General features: G+C 40.7%; 1 protein-coding gene across 1 annotated transcript in view; it reads right to left on the bottom strand.

The window, feature by feature from the left end:
- Window positions 1-247: 247 nt before the first annotated feature.
- SLC27A2 (solute carrier family 27 member 2) overlaps window positions 248-19,832 on the bottom strand; it is a 54,866-nt gene continuing 35,281 nt past the window's right edge. The window contains exons 5-10 of the mRNA XM_082859141.1: window positions 18,622-18,816; window positions 8,593-8,683; window positions 7,786-7,984; window positions 6,182-6,279; window positions 1,679-1,809; window positions 248-717 (exon numbers count right to left, since the gene is read on the bottom strand). Of these exons, the coding sequence (XP_082715267.1) occupies window positions 541-717; window positions 1,679-1,809; window positions 6,182-6,279; window positions 7,786-7,984; window positions 8,593-8,683; window positions 18,622-18,816 (891 nt within the window). The 3' untranslated portion in view covers window positions 248-540. The remainder of the gene's footprint in view (window positions 718-1,678; window positions 1,810-6,181; window positions 6,280-7,785; window positions 7,985-8,592; window positions 8,684-18,621; window positions 18,817-19,832) is intronic.

The following is a 19,832-nucleotide window of genomic DNA, read 5'->3' as shown; positions in this document are numbered from 1 at the left end:
TATCACTTGTTGGCTAATGCTGTGGACAGTGGCCAGGATGCTTCTGGGGGTAGGGTTGGCCTTACACTAGAGCTGGATTTCCATTGGGTTGTTCACTGGGAACCTACCCCCTCACCTCCCAACTCCTTACCACTTTTTACTCAGAATGCCATTAGCATTATAAAGGGGACACCTGTGAAAAATTGCCAATTATACTGTCAGGCTCAGCGTTCGCATTTAGAATCAAGTCAGGAAGAAGTGCCTTTGCATATGTTGGTGTTCATCTATTTTATTACATATTTTAAAAAATAGCATCCTCCCTCTAACAACCTTAGTTTGCAAATACAAACAGTAGGTGCAAATTGAAAAACAATTACATATAAATCTTTTCACTTGCAAAGGTTCGGGTGTAATTTTAAAAAGTCTCTCCTTACTGGTATGCATAAAAAAAATTGCACTGCACAATCTTCAATCAAATTAAAGTGGGATTATATCAAGTGGCTGTACTAGGTCCATTCAGTTTCTCTCTAGAAATACACTGAGTTACCCTCCTGGTAATATTCAGAGTTTCAGAGTTTTATCATTAATGGCGTTGTAAATGTGCTCAGTCATCGGCACATACATTTCTGCTTTGTCATCCAAGAAATACAAGGCATCTTTGATAACTGCAGGGTTAAAGCCCTCTTCCATGAGGGTCACTTTTCGGTGTTTAAAAGTTCCAGTGATCTCAATGGTGTCCTGAAAAACATCAAACAATCATTTGAGAGCTGTGAAAGCAAGTTCTGTGTGATACCAAGACAGCCTGTCTTCAGAACCTCCACTAGGGGGCCCTCTGTGGAGGTATTTTTCCTTCCCTTAAAGCTTGACGATCACATGTGGGGAGAGAGTCTGCAGACAGTGCAATACGGAGCAGAAGAGTCTGTCACTTGGTGAGCTTCCAGTATTCCTGGAATATTCTGATTAATGGTGGGGTGGGGAAAGGAATCATGTACACACAGACAACTTTTTTTTCAGCCTGTTTGTGACACTGAAGACTTGTTTCTTCTTCAATAAATAGGTGATAATCTGAGGATATTTCAACTTTCATGTCTCTCAACCATCACTGTAAAGCATGTCAGTGTTTTATGAACATCAACAGAAATAACCGTTTACCTTAGCAATATCTGGTAATCTAACAGTTCTTTTCTCACATCTTCAGCTACAGAATCACAGAGCTCAAGGTCCAAAAGTGAGAGTGTTAAACTAAGGGGTTAATGTTTGAGAAAGAAAAAAAAAAATCTCTATCCGTGACAGTTTAGCCTTTGGTAGTTCCTACTGGCTAATGATGCCCAATTAAAGTTCACATCACAGAAAGGTGCAGGACTTCAGGGGATTTTTCCATTCTTTAAAACTGGAAACAATCAGTAAGAGGGTCGGAGCATTTCTATATTATGTGTTTGTTATACCTCATCAAACAGACTTTGTGAGTTATTTGCTAACACTGTTGCTGAATGAACTGCCTGTGGTTTTAGGGAAAAAGGGATTAGGATTTGGTTTCAGCTAGCTATATTTTCTGGTATTTCTGCTTCCTCATTTAGCTTCCTGAAAGGGTAGTGAAAATTTGGCCGTTGTGCTCGCCATGGTAGAAGAGGAATTGTTCCCTTAGACTCAGGTGTCTCCAAGAGAGAGGATAACTGAACTTTATAACAAGGGGTCTCACCTGTATTCTTAGAAACCGGGGCCTTGCATAATTGGGCAGGTAATCGGCCACATGCTTAAAGAGTTTCCTTCCATCAAATTCATGGTCTTCCTTCATCTTGATGGAAGCCATGCCAATTCGACCCTCGTGACCTAGAGTTAAAGTGAGAAAAAATTAGGTGGGTTGTAGCTATTTATTTTATTTATGATAAAATAAATGACCTTTGCTAGGTCAAAGTACAGAGAACTGAGACAGATTTATGGCATGGGTTTCTTTTGGATAGCTGGAATTTTTATTTCAAATATATGTTGAAGTTAAATTCCAAAGTGAATTAAAGATAACAACAAAACAACAAGCTATATATTGATTGAATCTTTATTACATGCCAGGTCCTTTACTAAGTGTGCTTTATGTACTATCTTATTTAACCCTCGACAACCTTATGAAGAGGTACAAAGGTTATCTCTATTTTACAGGTGAAGAAACTGAGGCTTAATGACATTAAAAGACTTGTTCAAAAAAAAAAAAAAAAGACTTGTTCAAATTCATGCAGCAAATACTAGGCAGGGCCAGAAATGGAATTGAGGCAGGCTGGCTAAAGATCCTGTGCTTATTGACATCATCCTTCTTGGCAGCCTAGATGTAAACACCAGAATGGGAAAAAGGTTGAATTAGTGGCTAAAAAATTTTTTGGACTCTGGTGAAAAACCCTTGCTCCCCTGTCAAGGATAATTGGGCTCAGGTGGTTCTTTGGGTCGCAGGTCAGGTCTATTGTGCTTCCAGGCACAGATGTTCACCTCTGAGACATATAATCACGGTTCCTAATAGCTTTGCCTCTGCATTTCAGAGAAGCTGCAGGACAGGAGGGTGAAGGCAGATCAAGGTATGTGCCCACTGCACCCCCACCTCCCCACCTGGATGCCTTCTAGTCCAGAGAGGTTGTGCTCCCCACAGGGGAAACAGATCCTAACAGCTCTTTCTTCCCGGTGTTTAGAACAATTACCATTGTTTTCTTGTGAGGACAGTGCTAATTACATATTAATACCTCTTCTAGTGATCGGGCAGACCCAGTGGGAGTCCAGGTCCACTTCCCTGAACTACTTAACTGTAATCAGAGAGGGGGAAGGAGCCGCCCTTCGTCACCTGGGCCCCAGCTTTCAAAATCTCTCCCATGGTGGTTGTGTGTTTTCCCATGACTCTAAAGAAGTCAGAAAACAAGAGGAAAAATTATAAGAAAGGAAATGCATCCTCATTTGCTTTGCCTCATATCTGAAGGAGGGAGGCAGGGCACCATACCCTCTTTCTCTAGGGGTCCCTGGTAGCTGTCTCAAAGGTACCGGTCTCAGGAATCTTGAATGTCTCCAATGAGCTCCTTTTAGAATTAAGGCAGAGGCTGATGCAAAAGAAATCTTCAGAGTCAACTGGCTCCTTGCTTCTTGCTCTGACAGAGGCAATGCCCAACCGAGAGGCAAATGGGGCTGTTGGATCTCAGGTCTCTGTCCTGACTCCCAGAGGTTGGCTGGGGCTAGTTCAGCTCCAGGGGGAAGGTTCCTGTCTGCAGCAGTTCGGGCCAGAGGTTCTCTAGAGTTGCACTATCCAATATGGTGGCCACTGGTCACATGTAGCTATTAAAATTAATTATAATTAAATAAAATGAAAAATTCAGGCCCTCAGTTGCACTAGCCACATTTCAAGTGCTCAACAACCATATGGTAGCTATTGGCTACCATGCTGGACAGTGCAGATATAGAACATTTTCAGAACACTGCAGAAAGTTCTATTGATAATATAAAGCTCTAGAGAGTAGTTTGGCAGTTCTGGTGTCATCTCTAGTCTAGGCCCAAACTTAGAAGTTTCTTCCTGGTCCAAAGCTGAGATCTGTGAAGGCCTTGTTCAGCCCTTTGGTAGTGAGAATCACCCTGGTGGACTGATGTCTTTCTCTAGATAGATCTGCCACATTTCTAGGCTGCAAGAGTGGCATTGAGAATCACAGAATCTGAAAATAGAGACTTTAGGGTTCATCTCTAATCTTTCACTGCTGTAAGAATTCTCACAGGATCCCAGGTGGACAGCCAGCCTCTTTACACATCCCAGTTGGTGGGACATTGTCTGCAGGAGACAGACCACTCTGTTGTTGGTCCCTCTGGCTACAGGAGAGTTCTCAGGCTAAAATTTGCTCCCTGGTCATTTCAATCCATCCGTTTTATTCTGCTCTCCAGTGCAACATAAACACAGCTGCTCCTTGTTCTACCTGACTTGTCTCCCAATCATTTGAAACCCATTAGCCTCCTCTTCTTTGTTCTATATCAATGGCTCCTAAACTTTACTTGGTGGTAGACCCATTTGGGAATTTAAAAAAGACACAAAGATTTAGTCCCAAACCCCAGATTTGGGCTTTAAAAAGTTTCCCAGATGATTCTGATGACTGGCTAAATTTTCAGAACCACTAGGCCTCCAGGCTTCTCAGACTTCAGTGTTTTTTAAAAATTGTGGTAAAACATACAATTCATTATTTTAACCATTTTAAAGTATACAGTTCACTGGCATTTAGTACGTTCACAATGTCGTGCAACTATCACCAGTATCTAGCTCTAGAACATTTTCATCACTCCAAAACCAGACTTCATTTGTTTTAAGAATCACTGGAGGGCTTGTTAAAACACAGCTCCCTGGGCCCCACCCCAGAGATTCTGGTTCAGTAGTTCTGGGGTGGGCATTTCTAACATGAGAAATAATTAAATTTTTAACAAGCTCCTGGGCGATGATGCTGTTGCTGGCCCAGGGACCCTACTGTCAAATGAAAAAAATGCACAACGTGAGAGTTGTGAGTTAAATTTTATTTGGGGGCAAAATGAGGACTATAGCCTGGGAGACAGCATTTCAGATAGCTCTGAGAAACTGCTCCAAAGAGGTAGGGCAGAAGGTCAGTACACATGGGATTTTAGTGAAGGGGGAGTACATGCAACCAGGCACATATTTTTTGCAGAAGGTATCTGCTAGTCTCACGAAGGTCACTGCTAGTCACGAGGAGCAGATGTCACCATGAAGGATTTTAGTGCTTTTCTAGATATGAGGAGATGCAAGAATTGGGCTCATAAAATGTTCTCCTGAAAATATCTATCTGAAGACCTGTTCTGCCAGTTTTTCCCAGAGCACAGAGTGCCTCATTCCTGATGTCCACCTTGAACTCCTTTCAGGGCGTGTTGAAGGTCTGCAGCTGCAGCGGCTCGTAATTTGATCCTTGTAGAGGCAGATGGCGAATGCCAATTTGTAGGTGACACCACTTTGAAGAGCAGTGGATTAGGCCTTTCCATTCCATTTCCCATATTCTCTTACCTTCTCATACTCATTCTTTTGTATTGTTACTTTAAAAACTCCAGCATTTAGAAGGGCATGCAACATATTCCAGGTGGGGTCTATGAGAGGCCAGCGTGGTGCCATGGCTGACAACCACAATATGGGCCCTTGTGTTAATTCAGCCTGAAATCCAACATGAGAAGTACTCTGCACCCCTCAGACTCTGACCTGAGATGTGGCTGCACTTCCTGTCAAGTCATTGTCACCGGGTTGGAGAGGAGCAGGCAAGAGAAAGCCTCAAATATTCTTTAAAAAATAAAAGGACAGCACAATGTCATGTGAAACCATCATAGCTCAGGTAAAAGGGACTTTGGGATTTCCATTTTGAGTATAGATGAGAATCCCAAATACTGAGTTCTAGGGAATACCGATTCCCCTAGTACCTTATATTGGGATAGTGATTTGGAAGTTTTAATTCTCTCTGACATCTATAATTAAAATGATTTCTTTTCATGACAACCCTCACGTACGTGTCTGATAAATATACATTTAGTATTTATGTAATTAAAATGAATTAGTTTTCTCGACAATCTTAACTGCAGGATTGGTATTATCTCTAATTTAGTGATTTGCGTGAAGTCAAACAGCCAGCAGGTGTTGGAGCCAGGACCCAAAATCAGACCTCACCTTCCCCACTCTGCTGGCAGAGGCAGATCTGCAGACAGAGGCTTGGTGACAGCACTTTGTGTGATGATTCTGAAACTCAGTGGAGCAAGCTGGGGTCAGGGACTTGGTTTAAAAGAAGAGTCTGGAAAAAATCAGCTCCTTCCTGGCTTTTTTCCTCTAGCAACGGCACTTGCTCTTACTTGTGCCTCCAAGTTCAGAGGCCAAGATACCACTTCCAAGCTCTCAAGCATGATACCTCTTTTCTTGAGGCATGCCAAATGCTGCATGGACCCTGCATCGTGGAGAGATTTGGCTTGCTTGAGAGCCCAAGAACAGCTGGGGAGTGAACTACAGAGGAAGGCCAGGTTCAGATGTACTGACCTGTCTGATTTATAATGGCACATAAACCAGACATAAGCCCCTTACTCCCAGGAGGCTGGGAAAGAGTTGTTTGATTCTCCAGCTGGCAGGAGGAAGTGATGACAAACTTTGCACGGGGGTTAAAATTATATTCTGTTAGTGTAGGAGTTTTGGCATTGATTTATAATATCTTGTGCATACCTGGCACAGACACGCCATAAACATTCACTTCTTGGACAAAATCAACCAGTCCTACTATGTCAGCAACTTCAGTAGTGGCCACATTTTCCCCTTTCCACCTGGAAGAAAAGGCAAGGTTAGCAGAGGTCACTGGTGGTCTGCGGTGCAGGTTGTCTGTGACGGGTGTTTCCTCCAGACCTTTGTGGGGTGGCTGCGTTTGTCTTCCTCACCTTGGCCCCCAAACTCTCCAACTTAGTCATGGGAGAGGCACCCTGCTTGAGGCATGAAAGACAAAGGCATAGACCTAAAGAATAAAATGTGGAATTTTAACCTTGCCACGTGAAATGTGATACACAGAATGATGTTCTAATGTTAGAATATGGGTTTGGCCTAAGAAAGGCACTAGAAATCAAAAATAAATCTCAATGACTTTTTGCTGTGTTTAGGTCTCTCACTTCCCTCATTCACTAACTTTGGCTGCTATTTAATTCAGTTAGTAAATGTCTATTAACTAGAATTTCATACTTGTTTTTCAGGGTCTTATGGCAATGAAAAAGCTTTTAATAAGAAAGAAAATATCATACTCTATTTGTAGGGAGAATAATGTTAGTGCCCAATCAGGTGCTACTTTTTCTTTGAATAAAGAGTTAAATTTTGTCTTACATTTAAAAATTCTTTAGATCTCCCAGAAGTATCTTTTTTAGTAACATGAAGGTGGCATAACATAATGATATAGATCCAGAGTCATAGGATATTAGAGATGGAAGGAACCGTAAGGATCATTGGGACCCTCATTTCATGGGTGAAGGAACTGAGGTACAGAAAGATTACCTGCCTGATAACACAGCTGCTCAGGGGTAAAGAGGAAGCCTGGGAGCTGAGTTCTTCTCATTCATATCCATGCTCTTTCTACTACAGACAGACAACTTCCATCTCTTCCTCATTCATTCATGCAAAAAGTAATCACTGTACTAGGTGCTGGGGGGCGAACAAGCAGACACAGGGTCTGGCCTGAGGGAGTTTATACGGGAAGGAAGCTGGTTAAACAGAAGTGTCATGAAGCTGGAGGACCATGCTGTTGCTGAGAATTAATTTCATGGTCTATTATGATGACTTTCAAACTCCACTGTGCTGACTTGTGGGCTCTGTGGGAAACCATCTGGTTGGGAATGGAGAGTGGGAGGGACAGGAGCAGATGGGGCTCAGAACCCTCACCTCCTCTTCAACGAGATCAGCTTCACATTAATTTGCATTTGATTTTATCCGAGAAAAAGCCTCATGATTGGAAACAGTATGAAAATCCCTGGCTGACCTGAGTGACTGGTAATAATTGAGGATAAATGGGAGGAATTGGATGGACTAAGTTATTTAGGTGCCCAAAATCAGACACAGGTTTTCTCTCCTAGTTTCATCTGGTGTTGCTCAACCAAGATAACTATGCATTGCAGAGTGATACCCCGTGTATTTTGCTCCTTGTTTTCTGGGAATACAGGAGGTTGAATTGACACGCCAAAGAGACAGAAGGAAATGGAGTACCATAACCAAAGTGGAATGCGACTCTAATTTAGGAGTAAGCCAAACTGTGCATGTGTTTGTTTTTGGCTCAATAATTCACAGAAACCAACCGGAATGTATCTCCAACTCTGTCGTGGAAGTAGATAAAATTTTCGTGGTCCATCATTAAGAGATCTCCACTGTTGAAATAGAGGTCTCCTTTCTTAAAGACATCTCTCAGTTTTTTCTTCTCTGTCTGAGACTTTCCTCCAGCATAGCCACTAAATGGTGTGAGTTGTGTGATTCTGCAAACCAGGAGTCCGACTTCACCTAAGACAGAAGAAAGTAAATTGTTATTTTATGTACTAGCAGTAGGCAACTTTTAGTATTAACCTTCTTTTAAAACTGATGCCATACAACCCAGTGGCAACAAGCTGGCTGCAGGAAGTCATTTTACATGCATGTGTACATGTATTTCCATGTATATCATATACACACATATACACCATGCACACACACACAGAGTACATTATTCTTTATGGCCACACATTTGTAATTCTTTTAATACTAATCTTTCACTGAATAATGATTTACACACACAATTAGACAAACGCATAGTAGTTTAAGCTTAAAGGAAAGGCCCGCTAAAGCTAACTGTAGTTTTGCAACCATAATTACACATCCGCTTCTGCAAAATGCTTACCTCATAATCAAGAAATTATTAAGCTAGCTTTCAAATTATAGTTATATTACGTGTAGTGGTAAATTACTATCTTTTGGAATTTATCTATTTCCAAGAGTACGAAAATAAACCTTTTTTTCCCCCACTCTGATAAATTTTACCATGTGTTCATTTTAGCTGTGATATGTTAGTTCTTAAGAGTCACTTGGTTAAGGTAAGAAAAGGCATAGGTTAATTGAACAAAAATCCACTGTACCTTTGGGAACTTTGATGCAATATCCATTTCCATCTCGAACGGGTTCATCTTTCTCCACATCATATTTAATCAGCTCATAAGTTATGACTTTCTAGCAAAATTAAAATGGATCATTCTGAGCACATATTCTTTCACAACTTATTCTTTTTTATTGTGGCATAGCATACATAAAGCATACAAAGTGCACATATTTAAGTGTACAGCTTGATGAATTTTTGCATATGCATACCCTTATGTAACTACTGCCCAGATCAAGATACTAAATGTTTTCATTACCGTTAGAAGTTTCCTCCTGCCCCTTTCTGTCAAGTCACTATTCTGACTTTTACTGCCATCAAGTAGTCTTAAGCATCAAATAAGTGAAATAAATATATGCCTTAGTATCTGCTGCTTTCACTCAGCATAATGTCTGTGATATCCATCCCTCCCCGTTGGTGTTTGTGTCAGTGGTGTACTTTTTATTGCCATGCAACTTTCCTTGTATGAATATACCACAATTTATTTATCTCTTCTCCTGTTAATGGACATTTGGATGTTTCTAGTTTTAGACTATTAAATATAAAGCTGTTATGAACATTCTCATGCATGTGTTTTGGTGGACACATCACATGTGGGCTTTTAAAATCTTGTTTAGGAGAGACCTTCAAGATGGCGGAGGAGTGAAATGTGGAGATCGCCTTTCCCCCCACAAATACATCAGAAATACATCTACACGTGGAACTGCTCCTACAGAACACCTACTGAATGCTGGTAGAAGACCTCAGACTTCCCAAAAGGTAAGAAACTCCCCACGTACACAGGTAGGGCAAAAGAAAAAAGAATAACCAGAGACAAAAGGATACGGACGGAACCTGCACCAGTGGTAGGGAGCTGTGAAGGAGGAAAGGTTTCTACACACTAGAAGCCCCTTTGCGGGCCGAGACTGTGGATTGCGCAGGGGGGAAGCTTTGGAGCCGCAGAGGAGAGCGCAGTCACAGGGTGCGGAGGGCAAAGCGGAGAGATTCCCGCACAGAGGATAGGTGCCGACCGGCACTCAGCAGCCCGAGAGGCTTGTCTGCTCACACGCCGGGGCGGGTGGGGGCTGGGAGCTGAGGCTCGGGCTTCGGTCGGAGTGCAGGGAGAGGACTGGCGGCGTGAACACAGCCTGAAGGGGTTAGTGCGCCATGGCTAGCCGGGAGGGAGTCTGGGAAAAAGTCTGGACCTGCCTAAGAGGCAAGAGACCATTGTTTCGGGGTGCGCGAGGAGAGGGGATTCAGAGCACCGCCTAAATGAGCTCCAGCGACGGGCACGAGCCGCAGCTATCAGCGCGGACCCCAGAGATGGGCATGAGACGCTAAGGCCTCTGCTGCCGCCACCAAGAAGCCTGTGTGCGAGCACAGGTCACTCTCCACACCTCCACTCCCGGAAGCCTGTGCAGTCCGCCACTGCCAGGGTCCCGTGATCCAGGGACAACCTCCCGGGGACAACACACGGCGCGCCTCAGGCTGGTGCAACATCATGCCGGCCTCTGCCGCTTCAGGCTCACCCTGCATCCGTACCCCTCCCTCCCCCTGGCCTGAGTGAGCCAGAGCCCCTGAATCAGCTGCTCCTTTAACCCCATCCTGTCTGAGCAAAGAACAGACGCCCTCAGGTGAGCTACATGCAGAGGTGGGGCCAAATCCAAAGCTGAACCCCAGGAGCTGTGCGAACAAAGAAGAGAAAGGGAAATCCCTCCCAGCAGCCTCAGGAGCCGAGGATTAAATCTCCACAATCAACTTGATGTACCCTGCGTCTGTGGAACACCTGAATAGACAAGTAATCATCTTAAATTGAGGCAGTGGACTTTGGGAGCAATGATATATATATTTTATTCCTTTTTCTCTTTTTGTGAGTGTGTATGGGTATGCTTCTTTCTGTAATTTTGTCTGTATAGTTTTGCTTTTACCATTTGCCCTAGGGTTCTGTCTGTCTGCTTTTTTTCTTGTTGTTCTTTCTTTAACTACAGTTAGTTTTTAGAGCTTGTTATCATTGGTGGATTTCTTTTTTGGTTTGGTTGCTCTCTTCTTTCTTTCCTTTTTTATTACTTTTTAATTTTTTGTTTTTAGTAATTATTTTTAATTTTAATAACTTTCTTTTATTTTATTATTTTCTTTCTTTTTTTCTCCCTGTTCTTCTGAGCCATGTGGCTGATAGGGTCTTGGTGCTCCGGCCAGGTGTCAGGCCTGTGCCTCTGAGGTGGGAGAGCCGAGTTCAGGACATTGGTTTGCTAGAGACCTCCCAGCCCCTCATAATATCAATTGATGAGAGGTCTCCCAGAGATATCTGTCTCAACGCTAAGACCCAGCTCCACTGAATGACCAGCGAGCTCCAGTGCTGGACAACCCATGCAAAACAACTAGCAAGACATGAACACAACCCCACCCATTAGCAGAGAGGCTGCCTAAAATCATAATAAGGTCACAGACACCCCCAAACACACCACCGGTTGCGGTTCTGCCCACCAGAAAGACAAGATCCAGCCTCATTTACCAGAATACAGGCACCAGTCCCCTCCACCAGGAAGGCTACACAACACACTAAACAAACCTAACCCACTGGGGCAGACGCCAGAAACAATGGGAACGACAAACCTGCAGCCTGTGAAAAGGAGACCACAAACACAGTAAGTTAAGCAAAATGAGAAGACAGAGAAATACGCAGCAGATGCAGGAGCAAGGTAAAAACCCACCAGACCTAACAAATGAGGAAGAAATAGGCAGTCTACCTGAAAAAGAATTCAGAGTCATGATAGTAAAGATGATCCAAAATCTTGGAAATAGAATGGAGAAAATACAAGAAACGTTTAAAAAGGACCTAGAAGAAGTAAAGAGCAAACAAACAATGATGAACAACACAATAAATGAAATTAAAAATTCTCTAGAAGGAATCAATAGCAGAATAACTGAGGCAGAAGAACGGACAAGTGACCTGGAAGATAAAATAGTGGAAATAATTACTGCAGGGCAGAATAAAGAAAAAAGAATGAAAAGAATTGAAAACAGTCTCAGAGACCTCTGGGACAACATTAAACACACTAACATTTGAATTATAGGGGTCCCTGAAAAAGAGAAAAAGAAAGGGACTGAGAAATATTTGAAGGGATTATAGTTGAAAACTTCCCTAATATGAGAAAGGAAATAGCCACCCAAGTCCAGGAAGCACAGAGAGTCCCATACAGGATAAATCCAAGGAGAAACACGCCAAGACACAGATTAATCAAACTATCAAAAATTAAATACAAAGAAAAAATATTAAAAGCAGCAAGGGAAAAACAACAAATAACATACAAGGGAATCCCCATAAGGTTAACAGCTGATCTTTCAGCAGAAACTCTGCAAGCCAGAAGACAGTGGCAGAACATATTTAAAGTGATGAAAGGGAAAAAACTACAACCAAGATTACTCTCCCTAGCAAGCATCTCATTCAGATTCAACAGAGAAATTAAAATCTTTACATACAAGCAAAAGCTAAGAGAATTCAGCACCACCAAACCAGCTCTACAACAAATGCTAAAGGAACTTCCCTAGGCAGGAAACACAAGAGAAGGAAAAGACCTATAATAACAAACCCAAAACAATTAAAATGGTAATAGGGACATACATATCGATAATTACCTTACATGTAAATGGATTAAATGTTCTAACCAAAAGACATAGACTGGCTGAATGGATACAAAAACAAGACCCGTATATATGCTGTCTACAAGAGACCCACTTCAGACCTAGGGACACAAACAGACTGAAAGTGAGGAAATGGAAAAAGATATTCCATGCAAATGGAAATCAAAAGAAAACTGGAGTAACAATTCTCATATCAGACAAAATAGACTTTTAAACAAAGTCTATTAGAAGAGACAAAGAAGGACAGTACATAATGATCAAGGGATCGATCCAAGAAGAAGATATAACAATTGTAAATATTTATGCACCCAACATAGGAGCACCTCAATACATAAGGCAAATACTAACAGCCATAAAAGGGGAAATCGATGGTAACACAATCCGTAGGAGATTTTAACACCCCACTTGCACCAATGGACAGATCATTCAAAATAAAAATAAATAAGGAAACACAAGCTTTAAATGATACATTAAACAAGATGGGCTTAATTGATATTTATATGACATTCCATCCAAAAACAACAGAATACACTTTCTTCTCAAGTGCTCATGGAACATTCTCCAGGATTGATCATATCTTGGGTCACAAATCAAGCCTTGGTAAATTAAAAAAAATCGAAATTGTATCAAGTATCTTTTCCAACCACAATGCTATGAGACTAGATATCAATTATAGGAAAAATTCTGTAAAAAATAGAAATACATGGAGGCTAAACAATACACCACTTAATAACCAAGAGATCACTGACGAAATTAAAGAGGAAAACAAAAAATACCTAAAAACAAATGACAATGAAAACACGATGACGCAAAACCTATGGGATGCAGCAAAAGCAGTTCTAAGAAGGAAGTTTATAGCAATACAATCCTACCTCAAGAAACATCTCAAATAAACAACCTAACCTTACACCTAAAGCAATTAGAGAAAGAAGAGCAAAAAACCCCCAAAGTTAGCAGAAGGAAAGAAATCATAAAGATCAGATCAGAAATAAATGAAGAAGAAATGAAGGCAATGATAGCAAATAAAACTACAAGCTGGTTCTTTGAGAAGGTAAACAAAATTGATAAAGCATTAGCCAGACTCATCAAGAAAAAAAGGGAGAAGACTCAAATCAATCGAATTAGAAAAGAAAAAAGAAGAAGTAACAACTGACACAGCAGAAATACAAAGGATCATGAGAGATTACTACAAGCAACTCTATGCCAATAAAATGGACGACCTGGAAGAAATGGACAAATTCTTAGAAAAGCACAACCTTCTGAGACTGAACCAGGAAGAAATAGAAAATATAAACAGGCCAATCACAAGCACTGAAATTGAAACTGTGATTAAAAATCTTCCAACAAACAAAAGCTCAGGACCAGATGGCTTCACAAGAGAATTCTATCAAACATTTAGAGAAGAGCTAACACCTATCCTTCTCAAACTCATCCAAGATATAGCAGATGGAGGAACACTCCCAAGCTCATTCTATGAGGCCACCATCACCCTGATACCAAAACCAGACAAAGATGTCACAAAGAAAGAAAATTACAGGCCAATATCACTGATGAACATAGATGCAAAAATCCTGAACAAAATACTAGGAAACAGAATTCAACAGCACATTAAAAGGGTCATACACTATGATCAAGTGGGGTTTATCCCAGGAATGCAAGGATTCTTCAATATATGCAAATCAATCAGTCTGATACTCCATATTAACAAATTGAAGGATAAAAACCATATGATCATCTCAATAGATGCAGCAAAAGCTTTTGACAAAATTCAACCCCCATTTATGATAAAAACTCTCCAGAAAGTAGGCATAGAGGGAACTTTCCTCAACATAATAAAGGCCATATATGACAAACCCACAGCCAACATCATTCTCAATGGTGAAAAACTAAGACCATTTCTGCTAAGATTAGGAGCAAGACAAGGTTGCCCACTCTCACCACTATTATTCAACATAGTTTTGGAAGTTTTAGCCACAGCAATCAGATAAAAAAGAAATAAAAGGAATCCAAATCAGAAAAGAAGAAGTAAAACTGTCACTGTTTGCAGATGATGTGATACTATACATAGAAAATCCTAAAGATGCGACCAGAAAACTACCAGAGCTAATCAATGAATTTGGTAAACTTGCAGGATACAAAATTAATACACAGAAATCTCTGGCATTCCTATACACTACTGATGAAAAATCTGAAAGAGAAATTAAGAAAACACTCCTATTTACCATTGCAACAAAAAGAATAAAATATCTAGGAATAAACCTACCTAAGGAGACAAAAGACCTGTATGCAGAAAATTATAAGACACTGATGAAAGAAATTAAAGATGATACAAACAGATGGAGAGATATATTATGTTCTTGGATTGGAAGATTCAACATTGTGGAAATGACTATACTACCCAAAGCAGTCTACAGATTCAATGCAATCCCTATCAAATTACAAATGGTATTTTTCACAGAACTAGAGCCAAAACTTTCACAGTTTGTATGGAAACACAAAACACCCTGAATAGCCAAAGCAATCTTGAGAAAGAAAAACGGAGCTGGACAAATCAGGCTCCTGGACTTCAGATTACACTACAAAGCTAAAGTAATCAAGACAAGATGGTACTGGCACAAAAACAGAAATATAGATCAATGGAACAGGATTGAAGGCCCAGAGATAAACCCACGAACATATGGTCACCTTATTTTTGACAAAGGAGGCAAGAGTATACAATGGAGAAATGACAGCCTCTTCAATAAGTGGTGCTGGGAAAACTGGATAGCTACATGTAAAAGAATGAAATTAGAACACTCCCTAACACCATACACAAAAATAAACTCAAAATGGATTAAAGACCTAAATGTAAGGCCAGACACTATAAAACTCTTAGAGGAAAAGATAGGCAGAACACTTTGACAACAATCACAGCAAGATCCTGTTAGATCCACCTCCTAGAGAAATGGAAATAAAAACAAAAATAAACAAATGTGACCTAATGAAACTTAAAAGCTTTTGCACTGCAAAGGAAACATAAACAAGGTGAAAAGACAACACTCAGAATGGGAGAAAATATTTGCAAATGAAGCAGCTGACAAAAGATTAATCTCAATAATTTACAAGCAGCTCATGCAACTCAATATCAGAAAAACAAACAACCCAATCCAAAAATGGGCCAAAGACCTAAATAAACATTTCTCTAAAGAAGATATACAGATAGCGAACAAACACATGAAAGGATGCTCAACATCACTAATCATTAGAGAAATGCAAATCAAAAGTGCAATGAGGTATCACCTCACACCAGTCAGAATGGCCATCTTTAAAAAATCTACCAACAATAAATGCTGGAGAGGGTGTGGAGAAAAGGGAACCCTCTTGCACTGTTGGTGGTAAATTGATACAGCCAATGGAGGTTCCTTAAAAAACTAAAAATAGAACTACCATACGACCCAGCAATCCCACTACTGGGCATATACCCTGAGAAAACCATAATTCAAAAACAGTCATGTATCACAATGTTCATTGCAGCTCTATTTACAATAGCCAGCACATGGAAGCAACCTAAGTGTCCATCAACATATGAATGGATAAAGAAGATGTGGCACATATATACAATGGAATATTACTCAGCCATAAAAAGAAACAAAATTGAGTTATTTCTAGTGAGGTGGATGTACCTAGCGTCTGTCATGCAGAGTGAAGTAAGTCAGAAAGAGAAAAACAAATACCGTATGCTAACATATATGGAATCTAAAAAAGAAAAAAAAATGGTCATGAAGAACCTAGTGGCATGACGGGAATAAAGACACAGACCTACTAGAGAATGGACTTGAGGACAATGGAGGGGGAAGGGTAAGCTGGGACAAAGTGAGAGAGTGGTAGTGTATATATGGACATATATATACTACCAAATGTAAAATAGATAGCTAGTGGGAAGCAGTCACATAGCACAGGGAGATCAGCTCAGTGCTTTGTGACCAGCTCGAAGGGTGGGATCGGGAGAGTGGGATAGAAGGAGATGCAGGAGGGAAGAGATATGGGGATATATGTTTGTGTATAACTGATTCACTTTGTTATAAAGCAGAAACTAACACACCATTGTAAAGCAATTATACTCCAATAAAAATGTTATAAAAAAATCTTGTTTAACCTTAATCCACTACTGTTAGATGTTTCGCATTCCAGGGACATGTTCTCCGATACATTTAAGATTCAATGATATAATGGTATACTTTGTTTCATGCCCATGGCTATAAAATTATTAAAATTCCACCATATTTCATGTTACTATAATTCAAGAGCATAAGAATTTAAATTTAATTCAGTAAGAGCAATAAGTATACTATTTTCTATATTGGCAGCAAAATACAAATGTGACAGTGTTTAGATTTAATTATTAACCATGATTACTATGTCCATTTCAAATTTGTTTTCAAATCTGTATGATAAATTAACCAATCATATGCTTTGGTAGTAGCAGTTAACCATTAGAAACCAAATAGCATTCATATTCAACAAATGTAGATCTTGTTTATTTGCAAGAATGTAAAAAAAATTTGGGTTGGTAAGTAATGCTTTTTTCCTCATCAAATACAGGGTCATCGTCTTCCTTTTTTTCTAGTTAAAATATATGGTTTTGTTTAAAGTAGAAAAACTGACAATAAAACATGGCAATCAATGGATGAGAAGCAAAGAACTAGTAATATACAGCATCAATTTCTCGGGTCCTCAGGTTTAGTTTGAAATGAGAGTTTCCCTGCAGCTTACGTTTTCTGAGGGTTAGTAGTGACAACATAGATAGCTTGCACCAGGCATCAGCTCAGCTTTCTGCCCTCTCTTGTTGTGAACTGCATTTAGCCTGGGTATCCAAGGTTTGGGCTGGTTCAGGTTGGCCTGATGCTAACTAGAGAAGATTAACCCTCTCAGCAGCGATTCCAGTGGGGAGTAGGAAATTGATTCTCAGTCTGTAGTAGTGCTGCCCAGTAGAATATTCTGTGATGATGGAAATGTCCTATAACTGTACTACTCAACGTGGTCATCACTAAACACATGTGGCTACTGAGCACTTGAAATGTGGCCAGGGTGAATGAAGAACTGATTAAAAGTTTACATAATTTAAATAGCTACATGTAGCTAGTGGCTACTGTATTGGATGGTGCAGGTGTGGAGCACAGTGGAGGGACATGTGTAGTGTAGGTTTAGCTGTTGTTAGAGAGGTTCCTTGGACTTGGGAATGCCTGGAGATCAGGCCAGAATACAAGGAATGGAACAGTAATAAACTTTACAACTAATAACTCTTCAAGGCTATTGTATGACAGGCATTGGGTTATATCCTATTTAATGTAATCCTTTCAAGAACTCTCTTCCCTTATTACACTGAGTTTGGGCCAGGCACTAGGCTCTAAATTTTCTCTTTCTGTCTCTTTTATAGATTCTGAAGTTGAGGCCTAAGGAACACAAAGGGCATGACCTTGGGCTAGTCTGTGATGGTAGTGGAATTTGATCTCTTGGGCCAGATCTCTTATGCACATGGACTATTGTCCTCTGTACTTTGCTGGTCAGTCCCCGGGGGCACAGGTTGCCTGGGAGCTCTGGTGTGGCTGTTTCATGCCCTGGCAGGATGAGCTGCCCAAGGCATAACCACAGTAATGACTGCTCAAGCAAGTGAAGGTTCAGCATTTGCTGAATATTTCTGGAATTTTGCAGAATAGGTGGTCATCTGGAAGACTGACTGCTCGAGCACAATAAAAGGCAAAGAGATTGTCTGGAGGTGAGGCAATAAAATGAGAGGGAAAAGAGAATGCTGTGAGAGCTGGCTTACACATAAGAAATATCTTTCTGGTGTAGTTACTAGGTGAAAACAAATGTTTACAAGATCCTACAACTCGGATGCACCCTGGTTATCTTGAAGGAGTGGTTCTTAACCCTGGCTGAACAGCTTTAAGAAAACACTGATGCCTGGGCCCCCCCTCAGAACAATTGAATCCAAAGCTCAGGGGGTGGGGGCCCTGCACCTATATGTATAAAAAATTCCCCTGGTGGTGGTAACGTACAGTGTGATGAAAGGGAAGTACCACATTTCACGGTGTATAGTAAACATACAGAACTGGTAACCTTCAGGTGTTTTAACAAATACAAGTATAAATGGCATTAGAAGACTTCACACAAGTTGCAGATGGCAAAGGCATAATGGGTTGTTATTAATAGAAATTAATATTTTAAAATTCGAGGACCCTGTCATTTTTAGGTCATTGTCACAGAGCCTGAGCAAAACCTCTCTTGGTGATATGAATGGGCCATGGCTCTGAGACTGCATGGGATTCTGATGATAACATCATCATGACATAGCTTTTAAGAAATCTCCATGTGCTGAAAGCTGGCTGCCCTCATTTTTCAATGTACTTACTCTCAGTAGGTAGTTTACTCTTCCAACAGCACCGACTTTTCTCGTGTAATTCATAAATCCGATATTGCCTTCAGTGGAAGCATAGAACTCATAAATGTGAATGTCCCCAAATCTCTTGATGAATTCTCTCCACACATCTCCTCGCAAGCCATTTCCCAATGCCATTCTCACTTTATGGTCACGATCGTTTGGTTTCTGTAGCGGGACAAAGAAGAGACCAAGCTGAAACATCTTTGGAGCCTGTACTTACATATTAATAGTGGCCTTTATGTTTCTACATTTTTATGTTGGTTATGAGCTGACCTTAGTGCATGCCTTTTCTATCATCCACACATATTACACCTCCCCCCGCCTACCAACACACACAGTATGGGCCGACAGAGGGAACTCTGATTTAATAGTTGAAAGGCTTGGATTTTCCCATTTTGATTTGTCACTTGACAGAACTAAGTGATGCCAGCATTTAACCCACATCCAATCTAAAGCTTAAGTCATGTGTTGATTGTTTTCTTGATGAGGCTGGTGGATCTCAGTGAATTGCCAGAAAGGAAAGGCCCCATGGGAGAGGTCTGTCAGAGACTGACACAATCTGAAGTGATAATCTTCACTTGACTGTGATGAAGAAAATGGGAACACAGTCCAGGCAAAAAGAGATTCAAGATTCAGTCATTCAAGAGAATTCATGTGAGGGCCTGGCGGGACTGGGGAGAAGACTCTTGATCATGTGTTCGTCTAACAGATAGACCCAGTGGTCACAAGAGCAGGTAGAGCTGAACCAGAACGATGAAACTGTTCTGATGGGATGGGAAGGGGAAGAGAGAGAGGAAGCTGGCTCCCAGTTGCCTGAGGTGGCCTGGGAGGAATATGCTTTGCTATAAATAAAAATCACAAAGAAAAGGCTGTTTTGGGTATAAGAACTGAAAGCAGAGCTTGTATGAGCAAGAATGGGGGATGAGGGCTGGTCTGCTTTCCATTTATGAGGCCCTACAAATATGTCCAAACCTTGGGTAATTTTAATGATATTTTATATTAATAAGGCATTTGATGTGATGTCAGGAGATCACAGCCTGGAGCGAGGGACAGGTAAATAAGTATAGTTTTAACTTGCAAAATCTGTAACTTGATGACCTCTACTCTAACAGAAAATAGGACGGAGTGGGGTAGAAGTACCAGGTAACTAGGATTCTCCTCTCCTATCAAATGTGAATTTC

This window comes from Leucopleurus acutus (assembly GCF_964270905.1).
Source record: "Leucopleurus acutus genome assembly, chromosome: 1".
Classification (NCBI taxonomy): Eukaryota; Metazoa; Chordata; class Mammalia; order Artiodactyla; family Delphinidae; genus Leucopleurus; species Leucopleurus acutus.
The sequence above is the reverse complement of the archived record's forward strand: the minus strand, read 5'-3'. Positions and strand labels throughout refer to the sequence as shown.